We start from the raw sequence: 25619 nt of genomic DNA, 5'->3' as shown, positions 1-25619 counted from the left end.
GTGAGCTTGATTGTCCACTTGTGCGCAACATTACTGACTCATCAAATTACATCACGTGGGGTATCTCTCGCTGCTGAATGGATACCTTGACACGTAGGAATCACCGGAAATGAAGAGTCTGATCGGCTCGCTTCAAGTTGCGCTCATAATAACTTTGACTGCCCAGAAATTTTGTGCAAGCTTGATGACGCCCATCTGCTGATTCGTCGCCGCCTACTCAAGCAGCATCCAGATCAGCGTGTCGAAAACGGAGAAACACATCCAGAATCCACTCACATCCATTTCAATTCAATCCAGAAACACATCCATTCGGAACACATCCAGAACACGGGGCGTACCGCCCCGTGTTCGCGGTCGAGGCTTGCCTCGTCGCCCTAGAGCACAACTGTTCAAGCTGAGGGTGGGCTGCGTGAACGTGCACGAACGTTTATGCAGACAAGGGCGTGTGGCAAGTCCATTCTGTACGTCTTGTGGGTGCTACGAGACACTTCAGCACCTTATACTTGAGTGTCCCGCTTTCAGTGCGCAGCGCATGTCGCTAGTGAGAAACTATCATCTCCTCGACCTGCGGTGTGCGACACTCGAGGAATGTTTATACCCCAGTGATTGTGCGTCTAGACGGGATCAGGCCCATCGCGCCCTACTAACCTTTATAGAACTAACTAACTTGGGTTCACGTTTGTAGCATGGACATTGAACATTCTGTAGTAGCGTGACCTTCAGTGACCGGCCCTACTGCGTGTGATGTGTACAGTGTTCTAACGCTTCTTCCTTCGAAGATGGGAGGTGGCGGGTTCAAACACCTTGCGGTGTATATTGTGAACCGACTACCGGTGAAACGGTGATTGCGTGCAGCTGTACTTGGCGTCTCATCGTGGAGCGCACAATTAGCCGCGTAGCGAACTAGCCATGGATGTGATTGATAATTGTGGAGGCTGGTCGACGCGGCGTCACTTCAATTCCGGCTGCAGAGTCGAAACTCGGCAGAACAACGTGCGTAGTGTACTGTGTTCTACTTTAGTCTTCAGATTTGTCCTGTTGCTCTTCCTTTCCTCTTTCCTCCCCTCCTTCCTATCTTCCATTTCTGTGTTGCTGTCGCCTCCCTTCAGAAGAGTAGGCAGGCGTTGTGCCCCTTCGGGTGGCAGTTGCCAGCCTGTTCCTCGCTTTCCCTTTCCTGTTAACTGTGTATATGTGTTCAAAACAAATAATAATAATTTTCAGGTTAACCATGTGAGTGAAAAGACTAGAACGCTAGTGGTGTCGGCTACGTCAACGGTATCATTTGGTCAAACCGGCCGTACTGGAAATTCCGACACAAATACAAATGCGCCCACGTTTCATGTTTGCTGCCATCCTGCGCTTCGTATGGTAAAGTGCAGTTTGTATGTTTTTTATGCATTATTGTACGGCGAGTTTACAAAATATTTCTTGTAATGCTCTGTTCTTTGTATTGTTTGCATAAGAGTGCATCCTATGCACATGCATAGTACGTATGTACGCTACCTATATACAGTATGTTATATGTGTCTCACATGTCCACGCCTAATGTGCAAAATAATGTCGATGCATAAGTTGCACGCACCAGAAAATCGGAGCTGCACAGCATATCGTGTGTTTAAAACACCAACTCTTCATGCGACGGGCAGTAGCAGATTCGTGCGCCAATATCTCATTCTTATCACGTCAATTATAGAACAACTCGATCTATAAGCGCGTGCAAGGTCATTGGCTCGCAGCCTCCGTCGTTTCTCAGTCCTTTGAGTCGTCGGTGCGTTTCCCACTTTAGCGCACCCTCTAGGGAAAAAAAAAAATATCAGTATTTTTTTTAAAAAGGAAGAACGAAGAAGTGCCGGTCACCCACCTGTCGTCCTGCAGGACGTTGATGAGCTTGGGGTCCCTGATGGCGTATCGCGCGGGCCTCCGGCAGGGCGACGACACGGCGTACAGGGAGGCGATGCCGCCCTCGCTCACGTAGCCGCTCGACTCCTCGGTGCTGCAGGCGCGCGGTGCCCGCAGCACGTCGCCGTCGCTGACGTATCCGGCCGAGAGCTCGGCGTAGTCGGCGTGCTGCTGCTGCTGCTGTTGCTGCTGCAGGTGCTGGTAGGTCGGGTGGTGCAGGGCCACCGAGGCGGTCGTCGGTCTCTGGGCGCCGTACAGCCGGGCGATGTCCTGGGACGCGGCCAGCATGTTCTTCGCCACACGCTGCACGTCCGCCTGGGTCACGCGGGCAGAGAAAAAGTTGGAGCGCATTGTTTCCCGTAACATTTGCGTGAGATGACAGAGGGCCCGCATAAGTACAGGAGCGCAGCTGGCCATGTACTTCGGCGCGCGGCTGGCCTGTACACAGCGCCGTACAGACACAGTGCGTAAGCTTTAAAAGCATCTTAGCCTTGTCAGGTGTATAAATACAAAAAAAAAAGGAAATGAGGCGAGGCATGACGAACGGAATGCACTGCAGTAGAATGCAAGCTTCACCTCTTTAACCACATGCAGTCGATCAAGCGCCTTCACGATGCCAGGCGCGGCGCTTACCGAGTCGAAACAGTGAGAGTGCGTGATAATGTAAAGTTTTTTACCTTTTGCAATCAAGGAAAAACATGAAACCGAGAAAAATGGTAAGCGACATGCCAGGGAAATCAAAGGCAGTGCTTGAGAACCACAACAATCGTGAATCGCGCTTGTGATGATATACTCCTGAATCATAATTGCCGATTATGACAGAGTTGTGCACTGAATTCCTGGATCTGTGTATGTAAAACGAAAACACAGGCCCAGTGGGCCTGCAGGCAATACAGAAGACTATATATATTGTTGCTGAGCAGGATAATCTCTTCTTCAAACCGAAGGTTGTGAGGATATTCGCCATTGATCCTGTCTCCTAATCAAACAGCTTCAATACTTCTTTTAAGCACGCAGTGAATAGCACTGGAGCCATTGCATCTGCTTGCCTGGCCCCTTTCTTGGTATGTAGTTTTCAGCAAAGTTCAGTTCAGTTTAGTTTTTCTTTTTTTTTTCCTCACAGACTCCTCCAGGCGATATTTTGTAAGGGTTGGGATTCACATGCCTCTTGGCCCTTGTGTTTCAAGGGCTCTGGCGAGGCAGTAGTGCTCCAGGCAATTTTAGCATCTCACATATTTTGTATAATGCATCATTCTTTCACAATGCATTTTTTTTAAATTATGGGGTGTAGCGTGCCAAAACCACTTTCTGATTATGAGGCACGCCGTAGTGGAGGTGTCCGGAAATTTCGACCACCTGGAGTTCCTTAACGTGCACCTAAATCTAAATACACGGGTGTTTTCGCATTTCGCCCCCATGAAAATGCGGCCGCCGTGGCCGGGATTCGATCCCGCGAGCTCGTGCTCAGGCAGCACCATAGCCACTGAGCAACTACGGCGGGTTCCCAATGCATTTTAGTGTTGGCAGTACACGTCATTAATAATTCCCATAATTTTATGATGATGTATGGGGTTTTATGGCGCAACCCATAATTTTATTACGCGAAGATTTTGCGCATTTTACACCAACTCTTTTAGGCCCCTTTACAGCCACGTCACATAAGCTGCACAGAACCCATCAGCCCATTACGAACTCATTAACAATAGCTTGGCGCTCTTTGGCCATACCTGTCCCTTGCGCCATTAAACACCAAACATTCTTATTTGAGGGGTGGGATCACAAAATAATGGTAAAAGAACATTTGCCATATAGCTCAGGATTACAGGTGATCGGTTATGGCTCTCAAAAAATCAGTCGGGCAGGTGACCACGGCGATGTCATGGCATATACCATTCCATTCCGTAGTTGCGCGGGGAAAGGAACAAGCAGAAAATTTGGCAGTATGGGCACGTGGTCTGGTAAATTGAAGAACATTTTTCTTGTCGGAAAGCAAGGTAGCTGTGGAATGTTTGTATATATTTCCGAAGATATTCACGCATGCCTCCTGTACTCCTTGAATACGCAACGCCTCCATGACTGTTGGTATGTCTACTGAATCACATTCGTTTTTATGATCTTTGAAAGCCATATAGACAGGTTGATTGTACTCCGCTGATTGCTCAAGCACATAATTGATGACATGGACGTGATCCATTGTAGAATATCGCTTCCTGAAGCCCACCTGTTCTGTTGGTTGACTGAAGTCAAGTGCTGCCCTGATTTTATTCAAAATTATCTTGGCAAATATTTCATGCAATACTGAAAGCAAGAAGATGGGCTTATATATCTTCAGTTACTTAACGTCTCCCTTATTATGGATTAATATAATGTTCGCATTCTTCGAGCTCTCTGGTACACTCGAAGTGGTGAAGCATTGCGTATAAGGGGCCGCATGCTGTTCCAGCAGGATGTCTCCTCTATCTTTGATTAAGTGGACTGTTATTCCATCTTCTTCTGCCACTTTAACCCGGGTCATGTCTTGCAAGGACAACTTTTTTTTAAGGTCATTGAGTTTCTTTACAGGTACCTGCCTGAGAAATTTGACGTCAATTCGAGCATTTTTGACGTGTTTTTACTGTTTCCGTTGTCGGCCATATTTAGTACCATAGCTGGGTGGCGACTCTGGCAATGCCGGAATTTCGCTTAGTGAGGCGTATTATGATTTAGCCTTACAAAGTCTAATCTCTGTTAGAACGCAATTTACTTATTGAAGTCATGTTGCGGTATTTTTGCGCGAAAGTGCTCCTCACTTATATGAGAAAGTATGCTAGAAACAAGATTAAGCTTGTTGGTCCAGATTGCTCACTAAGGACGCCTGCCTTCTTGTTTCCTTTTTTCTCACTTTTTAATTGAACATGGCTAAAACTCAAGCACCTTGTTATGACACAAATGGATCACGCCTGTCATCCTATCGTGTATGTGTACGCAATTCCAAGTAGAAACTCGAAGAGAGGGAGATAGAGAGAGAAGGGAAGAAGGAAAGGCAGGGAGGTTAGCCAGACTGAGGCCAGTTTGCTACCCTACACGTGTGGAGTGGAATGGGAGTGAAATAAAAATAGAGAGAGAGAGAGAGAGAGAGAGAGAGAGAAAACATGAGTCTATACCGCACTTTCACATGCACTAAGTTAGGTGTAGGATGTGTATAGTCGGGCACTCAAGTCTGTTGCCTTCAGGTAGTGAAGAAGCGCTCGAACTGCTTTCTGGGCTAATGAACTGTGAGGCCAGGCTCCCAAGATCTTTGCTTCTGCAAATGGCCTGTCATCCAGTCTACTCAAAGGCATTTCCGCAAAAGCATATACGTAGCGCCGTGCAGTCACCTGGAGACGCAGACACGCGGGTAGCCTCGCAGCCCGGTGACCGGACAGTCCCCGGGAGTAGCCGCTCCCGTACGGGGACGCCCTGGGGAGGGGCTGCATGGGAGGGATGTTGGCGAGAGCCTCTTCCATCTCATCTCCGTCTTTACCGGACGAAGAGTCCACGGAGTTGGCCCTAGGCACCAACTTGGTCTCGGCGGGCACCGACTTCACTGTAGACTCGACGCCGCCCACCAGGCCGCTGGTAGCGGTCGACTCGCCGTTCCCGTTTACCTTCGCTTGGTCACCACTGCCAGCCAGCACGTTCTGACAACCGACGTCGCTCTGCTGCACGACGTTGTTCTCAGGATGAGGCCCCGTTATCGTCAACCCGCCGTTGACGAGGCCGCCTTGGTTGCCACCGCGACTGTGCTGATTCTGCTGGTTCTGGTTGGCTGTCGCTATCACCGAGGAAGCCTTGTCCTCCTTGACCGAGACCACGGTGGACAGAGAAGACTCCGTCGAAGACGCCGTCACCGAGTCCTTGCTGAACGAATGCTGACTGCTCATTATGGGAGACACCATCGCTATGCTGACGCCCTGGACCTGCGCCTTCTTGGAGCGATCACTTTTGGGCAGGGTCTCGGTTCGAGCGCCACCGTTCGTGTCGCCGGAGTACGGCGTCGTCTGCTCCAGCTGCTCCTGGCAACCACTGTCGTCAGCGATAGGCTGGTTATTGGACTCAATGTCGACGACGTCGGGTTGCTTCTGAGCAGTGACTTCACCTCCGCCGGGACTGATAGGCACGCTGCCATTCTGTTTGATGTCACTTCTTATCTTCTCCGGTTGAGCAAGTCCGATGGAAGTCAGGTCCTCCCTGGACTGCTTCGCGGTCCCCTTCACCGCCGCGGTGGGCTTCGGGATGCCGCTGCCCGGGTTGTTCAGTTGCGCAGCCGTGTTCATTTCCGCCTCTGGATGCTTCTTGTCTTCGCATGCGTTAGGGCCGTTAGGCACGGGCTTGGTGTCCTGCGCTTTCGGGGACGGGAACTTCTCGGGTTTGACGTGCGACGCGAGTTCGTGGCCGCTGCTGACGGGTCGCGGGTGCCCGCTGCCAGCGTTGGGCCTGCGCGTCGCAGTCCTGTTGAGCGTCTCGGTGGACGGAGAGGACCGGGGGAGACCGGAACGGACGGTTTCGGAAGAGCCTGCAACAGAAGCCAGCGAGAAAAAGTCAATCTTATCTTTATCGGGCAGGTCGACAAAAATATTTGCAATAGAAATAGCGAGATTGGAAGAACACAACGGAGCATTCCGATGACTACCGACGGGGTCTTAAAGTGATAAAGAAACGTTGCTTCATTGTACATTTGAAGGACTGTCTTAATTTTACAAATGTATTCACGCTGTTGTAGTTGGACAAACAGTTCGTGTGAGTTTGGGCGCACTCATAAAGCCCCACGGGGTAAATTCTGCTCCGGAGCCCTCCCGTACGACGCATAATCTTATACAGCCCCTTTATTCCACAGGGACCTTTAAAAAGAAATGAATAAATCAGTACGTATGGAATAATGGATACGCATGGAATAATTCGTATGGAATAATGTCATACGTTATATATTCGAGAAAGCATTAGGCGGCACTCCACAGCTTCGGCTTGTGAATCGTGTTGGGTTTGTTTAACTTGTGGGCAAAAAGAGCCGTTATGCTTGCGCTGCTTAATGCAACGCAAACAGCACAGCTGATAACAGAGTTCTAGCTTGACGTAAACTGCAACAGCAGCGCTGGGTAGTGACATCTCGCGACGCTTTGTCCAATCACAACGCGTGAGACGTTTTTGTGTTACATATGGCTATTTTTCGAAGAAAGAAGGAAATGTTGTTCATCAACAATTACGCTGCCACCACTTTACACCCGCAGCAAAGTAGAACATGGTTCCACTGGTTGGTTGTTCTATACTACAAGATATGTGTACCCTCTGGAAAATTTCCGCGCCACCAATACAGCCAATACAGCCACTCCCGTTTACGTCTCCGTATTCCGCCTTCACATTCCGCAAAGGGTAAACTTGAACAGAGAAGCTAAAACTTCCAACTGCCTCGTGAAGCAACGTGCGAATTGACGAGAAACCTCATGCCGAATCGTGGGACGAGATGATGTACAATTTTAACATGGCGAAAAAGCAATAATACCGCTCTGCTATAGAATATCTCTGCTATAGAATCTTTTAAAGAAGCATTTATAACCTGCATGCGACGTTGGCACCTTGGCGACCGATGACCCGGGCTGCTGTTGTTTTCCGGCCGTCCTGCCGAAAGTCTTTTTGGCGAGACCCTTGGCAGCCGACGAGGTGCTCTTGGACTGACCAGCCCCGTGGTCAGCACCGACGTCGTTCCCGGGAGTGGTGACCGAGGGTCCGTTGGACGAACCCCCGTTGCAGACGACGGCGGTTCCCGGTTCTGACGCCTTGGCTTGGCTCGCGGCCTCCGAGCTTGAAGTCGAGCCGGGGCCGTTGGGTGAGCCACCGGGCGCAGCGTCGCTGCATAGGCTGACAGACGAGTCGCTCCGTTCGCTGCGCGCCGAGCTGAAGCCCCCACCGCTGCTCGGCCGCTTGGGAACTGCGTGCGAACAGTTGGAAGAACGCCAATTCAAGGGTGCCGAAAAGATGGACAACAGATGCGGTTAACCACTGAAAATAACACTTAGGGCCTCTTTTAAAGCGAAGCTTTATATGGCTAGGCGAAACGAAAATGCGTCTGTCCGCGCGCGAGTACAGAAAACTATCATCGTCAGCAATGCCCAAGCGTCGTCGCCTTTTTCCACAGATGGCTCCGTTGCCGCTCATCATTCCAGCGTAGAATTTCCCTTCTCTTCTGTCCTCCTAATGGGGAGGCCGCGTTTACAGGGTACGAGCCATCGCTTAAAGGGACACTAAAGAGAAAAATGATTTTTCTGCATCAGTAAATTACCTTTCCACGGCACTAAAAAGAACACTCTTACCACAATAAGACGCTTGGTAAGCCAGAAAAAGCGCAAGAACGAAATATGAGAGGCGACGCCTCCTTGAAGTTTCCGCACCTGGTCGCTGTGACATCATGGGTTTTGGTGGCATTTAATTCAAGGGACTACTTACTTATACAGCGGTACAGATTGACTACATTGTGTTCTAAAGGAACCAAATATTAAACATAGCAAGTTTCGGGAACCTTTAATCAGCCAATGCTGCCCAAATGCGAAAACATACTTTGGAATCCCTGACACCACACTGACGTACCGGCGTCGGGTTTTCGGCACGAAATTCAAATACTGATACTTCGACCTGCATTTTCTCATCTGAAATGAATCTACTATTTTGAAGTGACTGCCTGCAGGGTTCTGAAACACTGCTTTATTAGTCTAAACTGATAGAAGTGTCGCTTTAATGAGGTATGAGCCATTCATTGTCTTACGCGACGGACAGATTAATTTTTAAGCAACTTGATTCTGAAGATTCGCAAGCGTCAATGGCGGGCGGATGATGCTAACAGAGCCGCCGAGGACATTGAACGCAAAAGACAACGCCTGGCTGCCTGCCAAGCGCTGCCAAAGCCTATGAGGCTTTGACAGCCCTGCAGAGTGGTGTTGTATTGTTGATAAATTATTATTATTATTATTATTATTATTATTATTATTATTATTATTATTATTGTTGTTGTTGTTGTTGTTGTTGCTTCTGCTGCTTAACATTTTACTACTACAGCGCCAGAAAGCTCCAAATTAAGCTTGCTGCGTCCGTCCACGCCTTCCATTACGTCATCGTCGTGTAGTGAACATTGCTCCTTCTCATTCTCAGCTCTATCCCCACCAAAGAAGAACAACAACAGGATATCTTATCTTCATCGCCACTGGTGATGAAACTCCCTCCCGTGCGGCAATGTGCGGTTGGGGGCTGAACGCGCTGATCACTGAGCTATCTTGCAATTTGCAAGCAACACGCTGTTTTGCGCATTGCACCGAGTCTGAGAGCAGTGGCCTCTACGCGTGCAGCTCGGAGGCCACAGGAGATAAAACTGTAGTGGACAAAAGCGGCGTTGCGCGTGTGACCAGAGGATATTGTTCGTGAGAAGATTGCGGTGTGCACTGTGAGACGACTGTGACTGTCGCAGTCAATGCGTTCAAATCAGCTAGAGTCACTTCTTATTAGAAGGTGACGCACTCTTACTCCAATCAGACCAAACAAACAGGTTTTCTTATTTACGGAACGCGAGGAAGTTGGCACAAATCGAGCAGTGCCATTCTATTTCGGCTTCGGTCGCTGACCATATGCGGCCACTGCGGTTCGGGAATCGAAATCGCGACCTTGTGCATAGCGGCGTACTGCCTCGGTTGTTCCGCTATGATGAAGAAATTCCGGTCACTGACCAAATCAAGGTGAAAATAACACAGAGACGTTTCGGTATGGTACTGTGCCAGTACTATCACTGCTACTACTGCTACCGAGAACGTTCGCATTCGGCCTTGATATGCAATGCCACCAAATGTGAACAGTCGCAGTAATATTCAGCAGTTTCTTACTCGACGGAATTGCACATCTTACCGAGCTAATCCTTACAGGAATGCTTCTGACTTATTTAAACCACACCGAGTTTCTTAGCGTGGAAAGGAAATCTGCGATGCGCTTAGAACGACAACGGCTACGACTACAACAAAATTAATCAACTCGAGAGTTAGATAGAATGGTCATGAGGTCAGCAAAACTCACTGTTATGAATGAAGCATGCCACAAAACAGATAATCTTTCAACCTCAATCACATCTACTGCCTAACGTAGCTAGCCAGAATCTTAAAAAAAAAAAACACTTTTGTCTAGCTGGCGTTAGATCGTAAATAAGAGATACGTGTAGATGTCAAAAGGCCATTTTATTTTGCCTGCGGTCAGGGATATTCTTTGTTCCTCTCAATAGCGAAGCAGTCTATGGCAGGTTTCAAAACCCAGGGCATCTACCAAGTTGACGTTTCCAAATTCCCTGAGTTTTAGAGGTTTTCCCCGAGCGCTTTTGCAATATTCCCTGAGTGACACATAACTTTGTTTTGTGTCAAGGCAGGCTCCCTACATCATGTCGCCCAGTGATGTCACTCTCTAGTAAGCATGTAAAATAATAAAAAACAATGTACTCCAGTTTGAATAGTAACGGGTAGTGTTTATTTTATTCGAAAAGAAAACAGAAGGGAGGGCTTAGTAAAATGCACAGCGAATAAAATATCTTCGAAAGAAATAGTAAAACCCATTGCAAATCAAGTCGAACGTTCTCAAATACGTATAAAGAAGAGATGCATACAGAACATTTTCGAATATGAGCTATTGCTATCAGCTGATAGCAAGCTAATTGGTATGAAGCCCGAACTTTATCACAAGTGAGATTCTCTCACAACAGCTGGTATGTCAACCTCAACTGTCCTGACGTACTCTCAGCCTGCGCACAACGCCCCAGTGTTGCGTTTCACTGTTTTAAAGAGTTTTTTTGCTTGGATGAGGGACACCTGCATCACGGCGTCACCCAACACTTTGCTTTTAGAGTGCAAGCTCCTCCAAAAAAGCGGTGGCATGCTTCCTTTCCCATTCATTTCTCAATGCGTAGGTCATTTGCCTTTTTGTTCTCCTTCGGCTGCGCGTTCACCATACGGACTATTTGAAGCATCCTCTCGGATAGTTGCACAGTCAGCGTCCGATTTTTCGCACTCCCTAGGGGGCGCGAAAACGTCCGAAAAACGAATGCATGTGTTTTGCAGTCCTTAAGGGCTCAAATCGCCACAGGCACGCCCGAAAAAGCTCTGAAGACCTGCCAGTACACTTATTGGTCATATCCGTGCTCGTACTGTGACAGGAGATGGAGGGTACATGCGTGTATAATTAAGGAATACATACTGTGTCCCGTGACAGTTGCCCCTTCCCACAGTTGTTCTGCTTCACAGCCTAACACTCTTGCAATGAGGCGAAGCTGACTTTCGGAAACCAGCATTATGCAACGCGCCGCGCTTTCCGTTACATCTAAGCCAATCGCGATGACCACAAAGGCGGTGTCCGTGCCATTGCTTACAGCGGCGAATTATGTCAATGAAAAACACGGCAAAGAACGGCAAGAAGCTTAATACCGAACCTCGAAGCAGCCAGGCCTAGCATTGCCGCGGCGGTGGCTACGGCTGCCAGCGGATCTGCATGCGAGTGTGCCTGTTCGAGGCGGCGAGGTTATTAAAATGGCGGCGGTTGTCGCTTTTATTATTGCCGTTTCGGACCAGCGGTCACGGCAAAAAGTCCGGAAAATAGGACGGTGAAGGGTTCTTGCGTCCGAAATTTCAGACGTTCTTATACATTGATCGTATGGGGTACGTGGTGGTGCCGTGAAGTCGTTCGAATTATCTGGCGTCCGGAAAGTCGCTCGTTGACTGTACTCTGGCAACTCCTCCAGCCGACTATGCGGCGTCGAAGACCATTCGTTACGATTCCTCTCCGTTACTCGAGCCAGAATTACCGCGACTTTCGTTCTCTTTCAATAAAATTACAGATAATTTTCCCTGATAGGAAGAGGACAGAGAAAAGCAGAAGGCAGGCAGGTTAAGCAGAATAACGTCTGGTTGGCTACCCTACACCGGGGGAATGGGAAAGGGGAAAACAAATTTTTTGCTGATAGAAGCACAAATTCCCCGAGTTTTCCCTGATTTTTCCAGACTACTCAAAATCCCTAAGAATTCCCGGTTTTCTCGGTTGTTAGAGACCCTGTTAAACCTCTGGCAAGCAGGTTCTTGTCGTGTGCCACCATTATATAGTTTCCAACGGTGCTGCGTCGCCAATACCTAAGATAACCAATGGTTGCCTGCATGTTTGCTTCGGGACGTGCGCTAACCTTTGACCTCTGCTCATGGCCGTCCAAGGGTACGGCCGCGCCTGCCATGCAACAACAAGTGCCACGACATCTCATTAGCGTCCTTCGAGACGCTGACCCGGCAGAACTGCTGGCACGGGCTGGTCAAGCAGAAAACGCCCACCCGTCTCTCGAGCGGAATATTCGGCGCCGTGTAAGCAAGGCCAGGAAGGACCTCATCAATATTCCGGTGGTCCCTGGCGCTCGACGCGTCAGAGAAACGGTGGTGCAGAGAAAGAAGTTTGCGGAGCCTGCAGCGCGGGAGAGCGAACTCCGGGAACCGTGCTCCATCCAACGTCGAGATGGCTGACCTCTCCACACCTTTCCCCTCGAGAGATCCTGCGACGACTGGCTGAACTGCGCAAGTGGACGTGAAAGAAAACACCACACACTCCAAAGTGGGTGCCGGATTCTGCTGAGCACAAGGCTTTGGGTTCGATTCCTGGCCACGAAGGTGGCCACATTGAGATCGTCGCACAACGACGCACGAGGCCGAAGCAGTGGTGTGAAAGTGTGCTTTGCTGCGCACGCCGTCCTCAGCAAGGTACAGTTTTGTATTACATTTCAACAGGGAGTTCAATAGGCACAGTTTAACATTTGCGCAGAAAAATTGCCTTTCACTGCCTACTTCGTAAGATAAGCTTCGGCAATCGCCCGTCTTCCCTACCGGTTTCGCCGCCACTTCGTACTTCGTACTTCGCCACTTCGTACCCATGTTTCAAACGCATCAGCACTCCCACACACTATCAAACTGTGGAGCGGTCTTCCCAACGACACAATCAAGACCCGCGACCTGGTAAAATTTCGATCAGACCTGATTGCCATATTTTCATGTGTTTTTTGTCAACTTGTTTGCTTTATGCTAGCTCTTGCTAACCATCGCATAACTGTTGTTTTCTGCATTTTCTAGATGGTCCCATTGTAATGCACATGTAATTCGTGTTGTATAGTGACTGTTGCTTCTCTTGCCCTCATCCTTTGTTTCCCCCTGTCATGTAATGCTGCAATTGAAGCCTATGAGGCCTGCGAATAAATAAAGAAACAACTAAAAAAGGCAGACTACAAGCTCTCTCGCCTTTCATTTTCATTAGATAGTCCTTCTCATTAGACTGAGCAAGAAAAGCTCGGAGTAAAGCTATTAATCTCTCTTCGTAGTTCGCAGTTTTTTCGGGACCGGTAACTAGCCAGTTGACTGTCAATCCAAATATTCTGTACGTACTTTTTGATATTCCAGGAGCAAAGCTGATTGACTGACCGAAAAAAAAAAACGTAGTAAACACGACGCAATGTAGTAGCCCCCGCTTACTTATTCAAAAGAAACGACAGAGAGAGAGAGACAGAGAGAGAGAGAGAGACAGGGAGCTTAGCCAGTGCAGACCAGTTGGCTACTCGGGTAAGCTGCATGCACAATGACCGAACCAAGGTAGGCAAGGCTAGTTCCATTGTCATTGAACAGCTGTGGCTCTGGCGCATTGAATGAATTAATGAATTGTCTTCAAGCATGCTCAGTAGCAGTAGTCTGAATGAGCACCCCCTTGCGCGGGTAAGTTCCCGGTTTGCCAATTGAATCAGCAAAAATATCGGTTGCAGAGATCACGACTTGGAATACCGATGCGACCTGAAGTCCGGAATTTTCCATTCTCTTGCAAACTTTTTTTCGAACCGTGACTAATGGTGCTAGGTTAAAGCTATACAACACATCCCCAGAGCTTGACTGAAACCGCCTCTCACGGTAGAAGTTTCTGTTGCACGAAATTTTTACATAGAGCTGCGAGCACAGCTATGCCGTTTCTCTGATAAGACAAGGCCGCAGCATAATAAGAAAGGTATAATGCACACTTTCTACAGCGACAAAGTTCACTCTGGTTTGCGGCAACTATACAGGGTGTTCCAGCTAACTTTAGCCAGAGTTCAAAAATCATACTATTTTTTAAACGTCGTTATTTCTGCATTAATTAGGCGAAGCCTCGCGATTATTCTGCTTAATTGCATGATTAGTCAAAAATAATTAACCAACTTCGGAAGCAACGAAGTTAGGCAAAAACTTTGAATTAGAGAGTTGTCGAGGATTTTGCAAAGCGTTCGCTAACTTTCTATCTATTTGGTATTAGTGTTTTCCCGCTTACTGCAGATGTCCGCGAAGTACAAAAAAAGAAGAAAAATACCACGTGACATATCCGCTTGTGCGCCGTGATTGCAGCTCTCCCAAACGTTCCGCGTACAAACGAACATAGTATCTAGCAGGGCGTGCTGCCGCTTAAAAGGCGACCGGGCAGTGACGCAGGCGTTGGCTGTGCGATTTACTCCAGCGACACCCTTCCCTCGCGGCGGTCCAAGACATCGATAAGCAGACGTTGTTGTTAGGTGGCCGTTTGCGAGTACACAGCGACCGACCAAGTTGGGCACATTTTGCCCGGCAGGTGTCTCGCTCAACGTAAACTTGTGGCACCCCAACATGTGGATCATGCGCATGACGTTGGTTAATGACAATATGACGGCGAGAGCATGAATGCAAGCATGGGCCAGACGATCAGAAAAAAAAAATGGAATCGCGTCGACGGAAAGACCGCAAAACGATGACGATGGAACGACCACGGCGGCACGTGACGACGACGCAATGCCGACAATGGCACGAAAACGTTCCAATGACGACGACAGTACGAAGGCGCATGACCCAATGAAATTACGAAGCTCGAATGACGACAACGGAATGATCACGACGGTGTATAGACGACGGCGTGACCGCGAATGCACGACGACAACAGTATGAGGACGGCGCTATGACTACGATTGCATTATTACGGCGGCGAGTAGACAACGCAATAACGATGGCGACAGAATGACAATGGAGGAATTATCGCAATGGAAGGTATAGGCGGTAACATGACAACGGCGCGTTTGTGTTGGTGCTTACACCCGCGCTTACGTGCGTTACCTGCCGGGCCGCTTCGGTTTGCATTATATCCAGTGCCGGTTTGCACTACATCCAGTACCGGTCAATGGAGCAAAACCAGCAGGCAGCATCCTAATGTAGGGGTAAGAGGCAATAAAAACTTCGTTTTAAAGGTAATGCGCGTATGAAGGTGAGCATTGCATGTCAAGCTCCGAAGAAAAATGCCGAAACATAGGCCTACCATACCAACACCGACTACAGTAAACGGAGCTTCGAATAACTGCCGAGTTTACGCTAACCGTGCCTCAAACTGTTCGGAAGGATCCTCTTCATATAACGGACTTCGCATGAGTGCACGCTGAAGCGCAAGCATGGCGGGAGTGCGACAGCAACCTGAGACAAGCAGAAGGCGGGCGCATTACGAGACGGCGCTCACCTTTGCTCTTGTCCTGCGACTTGTCCTTGGAGTTGAAGAACTTGAACTTGTCGAGCATAGAGTTGTTGTTGCTGCTGTTGCTGCTACCGTGGTGATTGACGGCGTTGTTGTGGTTGGCGACGACGGCCCCGTTGTGGTGGGCGGAGGCGATGTGCGATCCCTTGGGGATCACGTGACCGTTGCCCGGTCCGTTGGACTGGGCCGGCGGCTGCTGGCGCACCGGAACGCCAGCGTTCTTCACGGGCAGGTGCGAGATGGACGACGACGATGCGGTCGAGGAAGGCCTGCGACCGGGAATGCGGCAGGGTTTCCCGATATGGAAGCAAAGAACAGGGCCGTGGCACTTACAAAAAAGCTCTTACGCTGTAGAATTGCTCGCAGGGAAAAATTGCAGCGAATAATCATGTTGCAAATGTCGTTTGATAATGCGGCTGTCCACTGAGGAAGAGCACTGACGAAATAAAAGCTTTATGAATAGGATCCCCGGGGTTTCGTGTGATACACCTGACCCTGCCTGTGACATTCTCTTGGAGAACGGGGCCTGCATTCACTAAAGCTTTTTGCTCGTAGGTGCTTGCCATTTGTCGACCACTTTTGTCAATGATATGCCCAAGCTTAGGATTGGTTGCAATTTCCTCGTGCGAACCATACTAGCGTAAGAGGTTTTTTTGTGAATGCAAGCCCTGTTTCACAAAAACTAGAATTTATATTACGAGAATTCCACTAGGAAGAGAGGCGACGTAAGTGGCACTAGCCAACACTTGCAGGTCTGGATGTAGTAGACATACACAAATAATTAGAAACTGGGCAGCAGAATGGCCGTCCCGATAGCTTAATTGGTAAAGCAACGCCCGCGTAATGGCACGATGTGGGTTCGGCTCCCTGCTGCGACAAGTTCTAATTTCGCGCACTTTCACGTTTTCTCCTCCTTATTATCTATTCATTTCAATTAAACGTAACAATTAATTTTTTATGGCTTCATTGTCTGATTTCTTCATGTGGTTTTTACAGACGAAATATTGAGCCCGTAGGATCTCGTTGCTCTTCTCGCTAGCGTTATTAGCGAGCGACATTGGAAGCACTGACCATGGGCCTCCTAGATCTGGGGTGCGTACCAAGGCGCCGACATTTGCGTGAGTGCTAGTTTGTGTATGCAAGGGCACTACTTTGAGCGCGTAAAAAGAAAAGCAAGGAACTACTACATCAAATTACGGGCACGCGGGCCCACGTACTTGTTGTTTCGCAATACTTTCTTTCTTTTTTCATCATCTTCGTGCTGAAACTACTAGGTATACGAGAAACACGGCTGCGCCGGGGATTTCGGTAAACACGTCGCAGCTAGCCGTGTCAATCTGCCCGGCGCTCGATGGGGTTAAGTACAAATGTCATAATGTGTGGTAGAAAGCTCGTCTCCAACTAGGAGGTTGACGCATTGCTCTGTATTCCTGCTTGTTAATTAAGTGTCCTTTCTTGCACCAGGAGGCCTCGAGTGAATAATGACTAGTTTAACCAGTCGTAAAGATGTAAGTTACTCATTTTCATATTATGATGCAGCATCTACAAAAGTTCGATATTCTTAATCAATGATTTTTATTTTTTTTAATTGCGACGACAGGTATGATGAGGCTCGAATATTCGTGCAGCAGGTCCAAGATTTGCTTTCTGCCAAGCTTGTGCCGCATTAGCACAACAAATATATGAATTTGGAGGACTTAAGAGCACTCGTTCATTAGTCGTGATTCAAGGGGCTTTGCAACCAAGGAAGTGCGCGCTGTCACCTTTAAACGCTTCCCAAGACGGGGTGACGACAGACAAACTATTTTTAAATGTATGTTTTTAGGGGATGTTGGCGCCTTTCACTGGCGACGGCTACTTATTTTCGCATGGAAATACATTTTATTACAGGGCACACGTTATGGAAAGGCCAAACAAAAACACACTCAAACTTACAACGAACTAATACAATTAAGTCAAACGCACTTAATTTTAAAGTCGCACTCACTCTCACAGTCAACTCACATATTTACACTACAGACATCGAGTTAGAGCTGTTACATAAAACGCACTAAAACGCAAGGTCCGGTCACATACCTACACTTAAGTCAGAGGGCACAAAAGAAAACACGGAATAAGTTCACGGGAAGGCACATAAAGTCAGACGCAGAATCATACTAAGTCGGGCCTGACAAAGCACGTGTACAGAGCTTACGATAGATGATAGAGCGCCGAATCGTGGACGAGAACAGATGCAAAGCAGCTCCTCACCGTTTAGCATTGACTGTATTAAATTATTATAACGTGCTTCTCTTCGCTCACCTGGACCTATCGCTGTTTGCTGTGCGGTCCCTTGTGACGACTGCCGACTTTGGCTGCGGGATGAAGGAGCCGGTGTGCGGTGACCCGGACCGTGAACTGTTGCAGCTCGTCGATGTCTTGGGGGCCGCGATGCCAGAAAGACCTGGTGTAGAAGCAACGGAAAGAAAAAAAAGAAGAAGTACATTGTTGAGCGACATTGGTGCCATTGCATTTCACGATTCTTTGTTTCCTCACAGTCTGCTGAGATGTTCCCAACCGATTAGCTCGGAACAATGGCAACTGCATGGAATCCGCTTTTCCGTATAAAGAAAAATGGGACGCGAGACAAAGTACGTCAAAATGCGATATAATACAGACGACATAACGATAACATAAACATAGTAGAGGTCCCCCTTTAGGATTTATAAATTTTTCTACATTCATCAGAATAACGGTATAAATGTTACCCTCGTCGAGCACAATATTAACAAATACTATATAAGTGTGTCAAGGGAAGGGAGACACGACTTAAGGTAGTCGGTCGATTCACGAGGCCAGTGATACGGAGAAGGATTAACTGTTGGGCCTGCATAGCTGAAGAGAGGAATTAGCGCGACAAAAGACACAAAAACATTGGAAAGGGGTTAGAACGCAAGCGCTATACTTAGAACTGTTTAATAGCAGGATGAACTTTACAAATCTAGTACAGGTGCTATGTGCGGCGCTATAACGTACTGCATCGCATGCAAAGACACTCATGAAAATCGTGTCAATCGAGAGTTTAAGCGTGTCCTGTATTCGGGTAAACGCGAGCGGAATGGGCGTTTTACCAAATGAACGGAGGCGCAAACTAGAACTGCCTGCACGGTGCAGCCACATGATAAAGAAGATCTCACTCAGATAAACACACAGCTAATGTTGCAGTAAGCAATTGTATTTTACTTTGCCGCCGGTTTAAATTTTCGGCAGAGGCGTAATCGTATTGCTGCCGTAAATGTACACCAGCAGCAAAGTAACGTACATGTTTGCCCGAATACCGGAGACGCCAAAACTCTCTATTTAAAACATGCCTCACAAACCTTGAAACACCCATTATTGGACATGCGCTGTGAATTTGATTAATACCCGAAAAATGTCTTAGTAAAACGAGTTGGAAAGTAGCCTGCTAGTGTGTTTATTCTCAGAGTCAGTATACGCCATCACGTAGCGTCCGTTGCTTTTCACAATGTTTCACATCGGACATCATCTTCAAGTATAGCCGGACTGGCGCTTTCCAAGTTTCCTATGCACGAAAGATTCGACGTTCTCATATGCGACCTTCCTGCAGAGAGTTCTCGCACGGGGTCCACATTCTGTAAACTCGACGAAACTCAGCGAAGAACTGAAAATTCCAAATCCCTTCTGAAGCAGCATACGCTTTCGGCGATCCAGAAGATGCAAGAAAAGCGGTGAAACTAAATTTTCAATGGACCGAAATAATTGCCGCCTGAAAGGGATAAATATCCTTTTTTTGCCACGCATGCGCGCAAAAGGTGCACAACACTATCGCAGCATGACGCATGTATACCACATCGAAGGTGGTCGGACAAGAATTAATATTCTGTGTGGTGCGCGGTCCAATCGACGGCTCACTTATACAACAGCCTCGGTTCTTTCGTCATAAAATAGGCTTCCGGCGCAAGGGTTGAAGAGATGTTGCCGCTCTCGCGGGAATGCTTCTCCCCGACAATGTGTGTGTGTGTGTGTATATACGTAAAACACTTCCAGCTAACAAGCGACTGTGAAATATTGCTAGTCTTCGTCTCTCGTTGCTGCATGTGTTATGTGCAGCTGGAATGCCCCTCGTCGGTGATGAGGAGTGTATCGAGCAGTGAGTTCCGAACGTAACCTGCACGCGACTGTATGTTGTTAGTTGAGCTTTTTTTTGTAAGATGTCTATGTTATGTTGACCTGCTTCTATAGTAGCCTCATAAACTAAGGAAATAATCATTTTGCAAGAGAAAAAAAGAAACAGAATGCCAAGATAGGGCGTATCCTACAACACACATTGACGTACTCTTAGGATAAATTATGGAGAAAAAGGACAATAGTGCATATTAGACCCCTAGAAAAAAAATGAAAGAGAAAGTTGGGAAACATATCTACCCTTCGCCAAACCCTACGCTACCGAGCTCTGTCGTTTCCTTTGATAAGCACCCGACAGAAACCGAGAATAACGACTAAATTATTCAATGAATTTCTTTGGAATGCGGCGAGCTTGCCGCAATTATGTTTCCTCGCCGCCTTCTTCCCAACGTTTAGCGATTGTATGAGTGGAAGCTCATTATACGTGAAGTGAAACACTTTTCTGCTATTTAGAAGCTCGCTAGCATGCGCGGAGCACTAACTTGCTTTACCACTCTCTGTAGCGTTTTCCACATATATTCGCCGTAGAAAACACTTTTCTAGCGATGACATGTATTTCAGGAACACAAACACGAATAAATATTATTATTATTATTATTATTATTATTATTATTATTATTATTATTATTATTATTTAGAAGGAGAATATAAAACGGTTAAGCAAGCTAACCCTGGAAGGGAAACTGTTCCTGTCGCCCACACTAAATTCACACGAGGCAATTAGCATTTATTTCTTTTCGGCACGGTTATCTTCTCTTCGTTTTTTTTCCCTTCGCAGAACTGAGCTGCCGGAAGACGAGAGGACCGCAACATCAGCGAGCGAGGAGATAAGTGGGTCAGCAGCCATACGCAGCTCGCATTTTATGCACAAAACGACGCGCACACGAACGAGACCTTGGAATCCGTTCTCGCGGTGGAGACGAGACGCGCTCGAGGAAAGGGAGAAGCGAGAGAGAGGCACGGAGCGTGTGATGCGAGAGGAGGACGAGGAGACCGAGGGGGGATGCGACAGGCACGTGTACGCACTGCGAAATGCGGCAGGCAGTCACGAAAGGCGTTTGTGCCACGACGAAGGGAACGTGGTTATGCAGGGTACACTCTATAACGTGGCGGAGACGTGTACATCGAAGCAGACCGAAAAAAATAAAATACGAGAAAACCACGCGTGGGTACGATTAGTTAGGTTTAGCTCCACAAAGCAGCGAACACCGCGGTTTCTCAGAAACGCTAACTGGGGCTCAACTGCAGAGAGGAGCAAAGAGAGAAAGGAATTAAATTAAGCTCTGGTGTTCTGCGTGCCAAAACCTAAGTGCCAAAACCTCGATCTGGTTATGAGGCACGCGATAGCGTGGTGCTCCAGATGAGATGGTGCTCCAGTGCTCTAGGCACCGAAACGTGGTATCAATCTGATAGCAAGATGCTACAGCTGCCTGGTTACGAAATGTTTTTCCTTAACAGATTTAACAAACGCGGTGGCGGTGTTGCTATCTATACTCTCGCGTGCAAAAGGTGCCACATTCTGCCTAACCTTAGTGACCTTACCGATGATTATGAAGTTCTAACAATACAAAATCAAAATCAAATCATTTCAGTGGTATACCGCCCCCCAAATGGTAACATGAAACATTTTACGGATTATTTTGACCAGATTCTAGAATATGCGTCACTAAACAAATGTTCCTTTTTGTGCAGTGGTGATTTTAATATTAATATTCTAGACCATAACGCTATTGTACATGATTTCAACATGAAGATTCTCTCCTGTGGTTTTGTCAACTTAATAGAAACAGCAACACGTGTCACATGCGCTACTGCGTCGGCGCTAGATCTAATAATTACGAACATTGAAAAGAGTGTGCTCTCTGCTGGTACAATTGCTTCTGACGTGAGCGATCACTGTCCGGTGTTCGTCGTTTTTCGGCATGAGCATGCTAAGCGAAATACTGTTAAAGAATCTGTTACTGTGCAGCGCATAACTGATGCCTCTTTGGAAGCGTTTAAGCACGACATTATGAACTTCGACTGGTCCTGTGTGCTTCAGAAAAGTGATGTCAATGACGCGTACGACCTTTTTTTTCACCATTTCCTTCGTTTCTATTCCAAGCACTTTCCGCTCGAAACGTACACGAAAAATACGAAAAAGATAAGAAAACCATGGATAACAAAAGAACTTTTCAAAATGATAAAGGAAAAAAATCGTCTCTATCAAACGTTCCTTCGAACACGTGCAGAGGATACACTCCTTCACTTTAAAAAGTTCAGAAACCGATTAAACTGTGAGCTACGGAAAGCGAAGGAGCTCTCTTGTAACGTCAATTCAAGGAGATCAGATATTGCGTGGAAAGTTTTAAACGATGTCCTAGGTCGCCGTGCGAATAAATCTGTCACAAAATCTATGCTAGTAAATGGCAACAAAATAAAAGGGAGGGCACGAGCAGAATACTTTAACAAGCATTTTCTTAATAACGTTTCATCTCAAGACCTCAGCGACAATACAATCACCACTTATCCTAGCCAGCTTAGTGACACTATATTTCTCGAGCCTACTGATGCAAATGAAGTTTATAACGTGTACATGGGAATTAGTAACAGTAAAGCCTTAGATATCAACAGTATGCAGATTAAACCATTGAAATATGTGCTACCCATAATTTGTCCCTTGATTTCACACATCTACAATCTTGCATTTGAGTGCGGAGTTTTTCCCAACGCAATGAAAACTGCAAAAGTATCAGTAATTTTTAAAGGGGGCGACCAAAACGTACCAACAAATTATAGACCGATTTCAGTACTCCCTGTGTTTTCCAAATGTCTGGAAAAAGTCATTTCTTCAAGACTAAGTAAGTTTTTTGACAAACATAAAGTAATATCTGAGTCACAATTTGGTTTCAGAACTGGTAAATCTACAGAAACAGCGTTATTAACAATGAAGGAAATAATTTTGAATAATATTAATAAGAATTTGTATACGGTGGGCCTTTTCCTTGATTTTAGTAAAGCTTTCGACTGCTTAAATCACACGATTCTTGTTAACAAACTTCAAATGTACGGAATCCGTGGTAAACCACTCACATTGCTTGAAGGATATCTCGAAAACAGAAGCCAGTCGGTGTCTTTAGATAATGAATTTTCATCTCTTTTGCCTATCAATTGTGGTGTCCCACAAGGGAGCATATTGGGACCCCTATTATTCAATACGTACATAAATGATATTGTAAGCATAGATACTTCCATTGATTTTGTAATATACGCGGATGATAGCACACTACTTCTTTCAGGCCCTAACCTTAATGATTTAATGGTGAAATGTAATGACCTACTGATTAAATTGTCTAAGTGGTCAAGGATGAATAAATTAAGAATTAATCCTACAAAGTCCAAGGCTATAATATTTCGCGCAAGAAACAAACCGATAGTACCGCATTGCATGCTTCACTTTGAAGATCACCAGATAGAAATAGTTGAAGTGCACAAAATACTTGGAGTACATTTTTCCTGCTATTTAAACTGGGATGCCCATACTGACTTTGTCTGCAAGAAACTCTCTTCCGTCTGCGGGGTTCTATCGTGATGTCGTGAAACTTTACCTTTAAAATGTAAATTACAAGTTTATTACGCACTTTTCTTTTCTCACCTTAACTATTGCAATTTAGTATGGGCCACAATGACCAAAACTAACATAAATAAGATTCTCGTACTGCAAAAAAAAAATTGTTCGAATAATCGCCAATATTGATAATACAACTACCTCCAAGTATGCTTTTGAAACACAACATTGTCCGGGTCAACCATTTGTATCACTTTAAGTTGTTACAAAAAATGTATTTTTCGACGGCATCCATTGCCAATTTTTATTCGAGTCTAGCTTCTTTGGACATGCGTCATGCTAACATACACACAAGAACTATTAATACTTGGAATATACCACGTTTTCGTACTAACTATAAATTACAAATGTTGTCTTACAACCTGCCCCATGTTCTTAACACATATAAACACACAATAGGATATACTAAAGCTGAGCTGCGGAAATATTTTGTTGAAATGTGATTTTTATGTTCTTTTTGCTTTGCTTGATTATTCCTATTTCACTTTGAACATTTGTATGACCATTTGAGCGTCTCTATTTTCAATTTTATTGTTTAATTTTTTTTGCAATAGATTGTTGCACTCTGTATGTATAACTGGTGAATGTATTCTCTTTATTGACTGTAACTATTGTATGTGTGTCTGATTTCTGTACCACTCGTGTGCTACTGCTTGTAGGGGTTTTCTGGACATAGTCAAGCTGCTCATGGAGCTTTTTGCCAGAAAACCCTCCAGTTGAACCTGGAAAAATAAACTTACTTACTTACTTACTTACATTTGAACACTCGGGGGTTCTTTAACATGCACCTGAATGGAATAGGTCCAAAGCAAAACAGAAGTTAACAGGCACATGAAGGGTTGATTATGAGGAACAGTAGTCGCGGCAAGGAATGTCGCTGAAGCCAACATTTCGACAAAGGGACTTGTCTTCGGTAGGTCACTGACGAGAACAAATTCCTTCGTCGATGCGTTGGCCACAGCGACACCCCTTGTTCCGCCACTGTTAGTCATTTAAGTGCGAGTGGGACATATTATTTATATTTACAGAAAGGTGGGCATGTTGGCCTGATCTGTAGCTTACTCTAGCCTTCTACTGTGCATTGAGAAAACGGAGCCGGGAGGAAAAGTAATGATGACAACCGGGAGGCGCACTGCTGGTATACGTGCCGAATACGATGCGGCATACCCAAAAGCCGTGAGTCCAGTACAGTGTGTCGTGAAGAAGGCATGAGCTGGTCTTAAAATGGTAGCTGCACAGTCTGTGGCAAATCAATAACCCAACATAGCAGAATGTGGGTGCGCTGCAGGCCAGTTGGTTATTCATGATTTGGGAAGTTACCGGAAGAAAACGGGGGCTTGAACAAAGGGACAACACGAAGCGGTCAACACGACCGAAATCTGACTTACAACTATCAGAACAGTCCCTTATGTCTACAGCAGAAAGCCGGCCGCCATTTATTCACGTGGTTATCGCATATAACTCATTAGTAGTTGTAAGACTGATTTTGTTTTTTCGCGCGACACTGCGTAAATTCGGAACGCTCCAGCAGCTATTCAGCTGAACCTCGGCCGGTGTGGCTCGCTACGCATATAAGGATATCAATTATGAGGCACCGCGTAGGGGGAAGGCGGGTGGACTTTTTCGGGATCGCCCGAAGGCGTTATTAACGTGCACGCGAAACTTCATCGCATGGGTCTTTTTTTCCATTGGTGACCCCTCACGCACAAAACCCCACTGAGTACGCCCCTGTTATTTATAAATGCGACCGGCGCGACCACCGTCTCCCGAACCACGGTATACACGCTGTGTCGTCGTGTACAGCAGATCGCGTGTATAGCGGCGGACGACCACCGAAGCGAGCGAAATAAATGTCACAAAGAAGAGTAAATAACGAAGAGAGGAAGGAATGGACGCAAGTAGCAAGCCACTTTGGAACGAGCCAGCGCGCAGTAGTCTCGTCCGAAACGCGATCGAGAACCTCGACCCGCAGATATACGCACCACTCAACGCAAAGTCGGGTGCACCAGGCAGCAGTGAGTAACAGCACGAGATCACGCGACCGCCTTGTAGCTAGGCACCGAGCGGGTCCCGTATTCGGCGGAGGCACATCGGGTCGCCAGCCCGTGCACGAACATGCGCGCAGACGCATGCGCGTCTCCGAGGAGCAGACGGAGTCGCGCGCAGAAGGGCGGGCCCAACACGGGCGGGAAGCACTGATTCCCAATTACGCGCCTGGACCCGAGCGGGCCAAACCGATAATGACGCCGGAGGGCCGCGGGACACGGAGTACAGGCGGCAAGCACGGCCTGCCCTGTGGTACGCGAGATTATCACCGGCGCCGATGTACGGGACGACTGGAGGCCATGCGGTTACCGGG

General features: G+C 47.0%; 1 protein-coding gene across 7 annotated transcripts in view; it reads right to left on the bottom strand.

Annotated features, from left to right (window-relative positions):
* The window catches only part of sick (sickie), a 1048559-nt gene that overhangs the window by 220915 nt on the left and 802025 nt on the right, over positions 1-25619 (bottom strand). For all 7 annotated transcript variants that reach the window (XM_070523275.1, XM_070523272.1, XM_070523274.1 and 4 more), the window contains 5 exons: positions 17770-17911; positions 15454-15737; positions 7472-7843; positions 5256-6433; positions 1862-2214 (listed from right to left, as the gene is read on the bottom strand). In XM_070523275.1, the coding sequence (XP_070379376.1) occupies positions 1862-2214; positions 5256-6433; positions 7472-7843; positions 15454-15737; positions 17770-17911 (2329 nt within the window). The remainder of the gene's footprint in view (positions 1-1861; positions 2215-5255; positions 6434-7471; positions 7844-15453; positions 15738-17769; positions 17912-25619) is intronic.

Source organism: Dermacentor albipictus, chromosome 8 (genome assembly GCF_038994185.2).
Source record: "Dermacentor albipictus isolate Rhodes 1998 colony chromosome 8, USDA_Dalb.pri_finalv2, whole genome shotgun sequence".
NCBI lineage: Eukaryota > Metazoa > Arthropoda > Arachnida > Ixodida > Ixodidae > Dermacentor > Dermacentor albipictus.
This window is presented reverse-complemented; position numbering and strand designations above follow the sequence as displayed.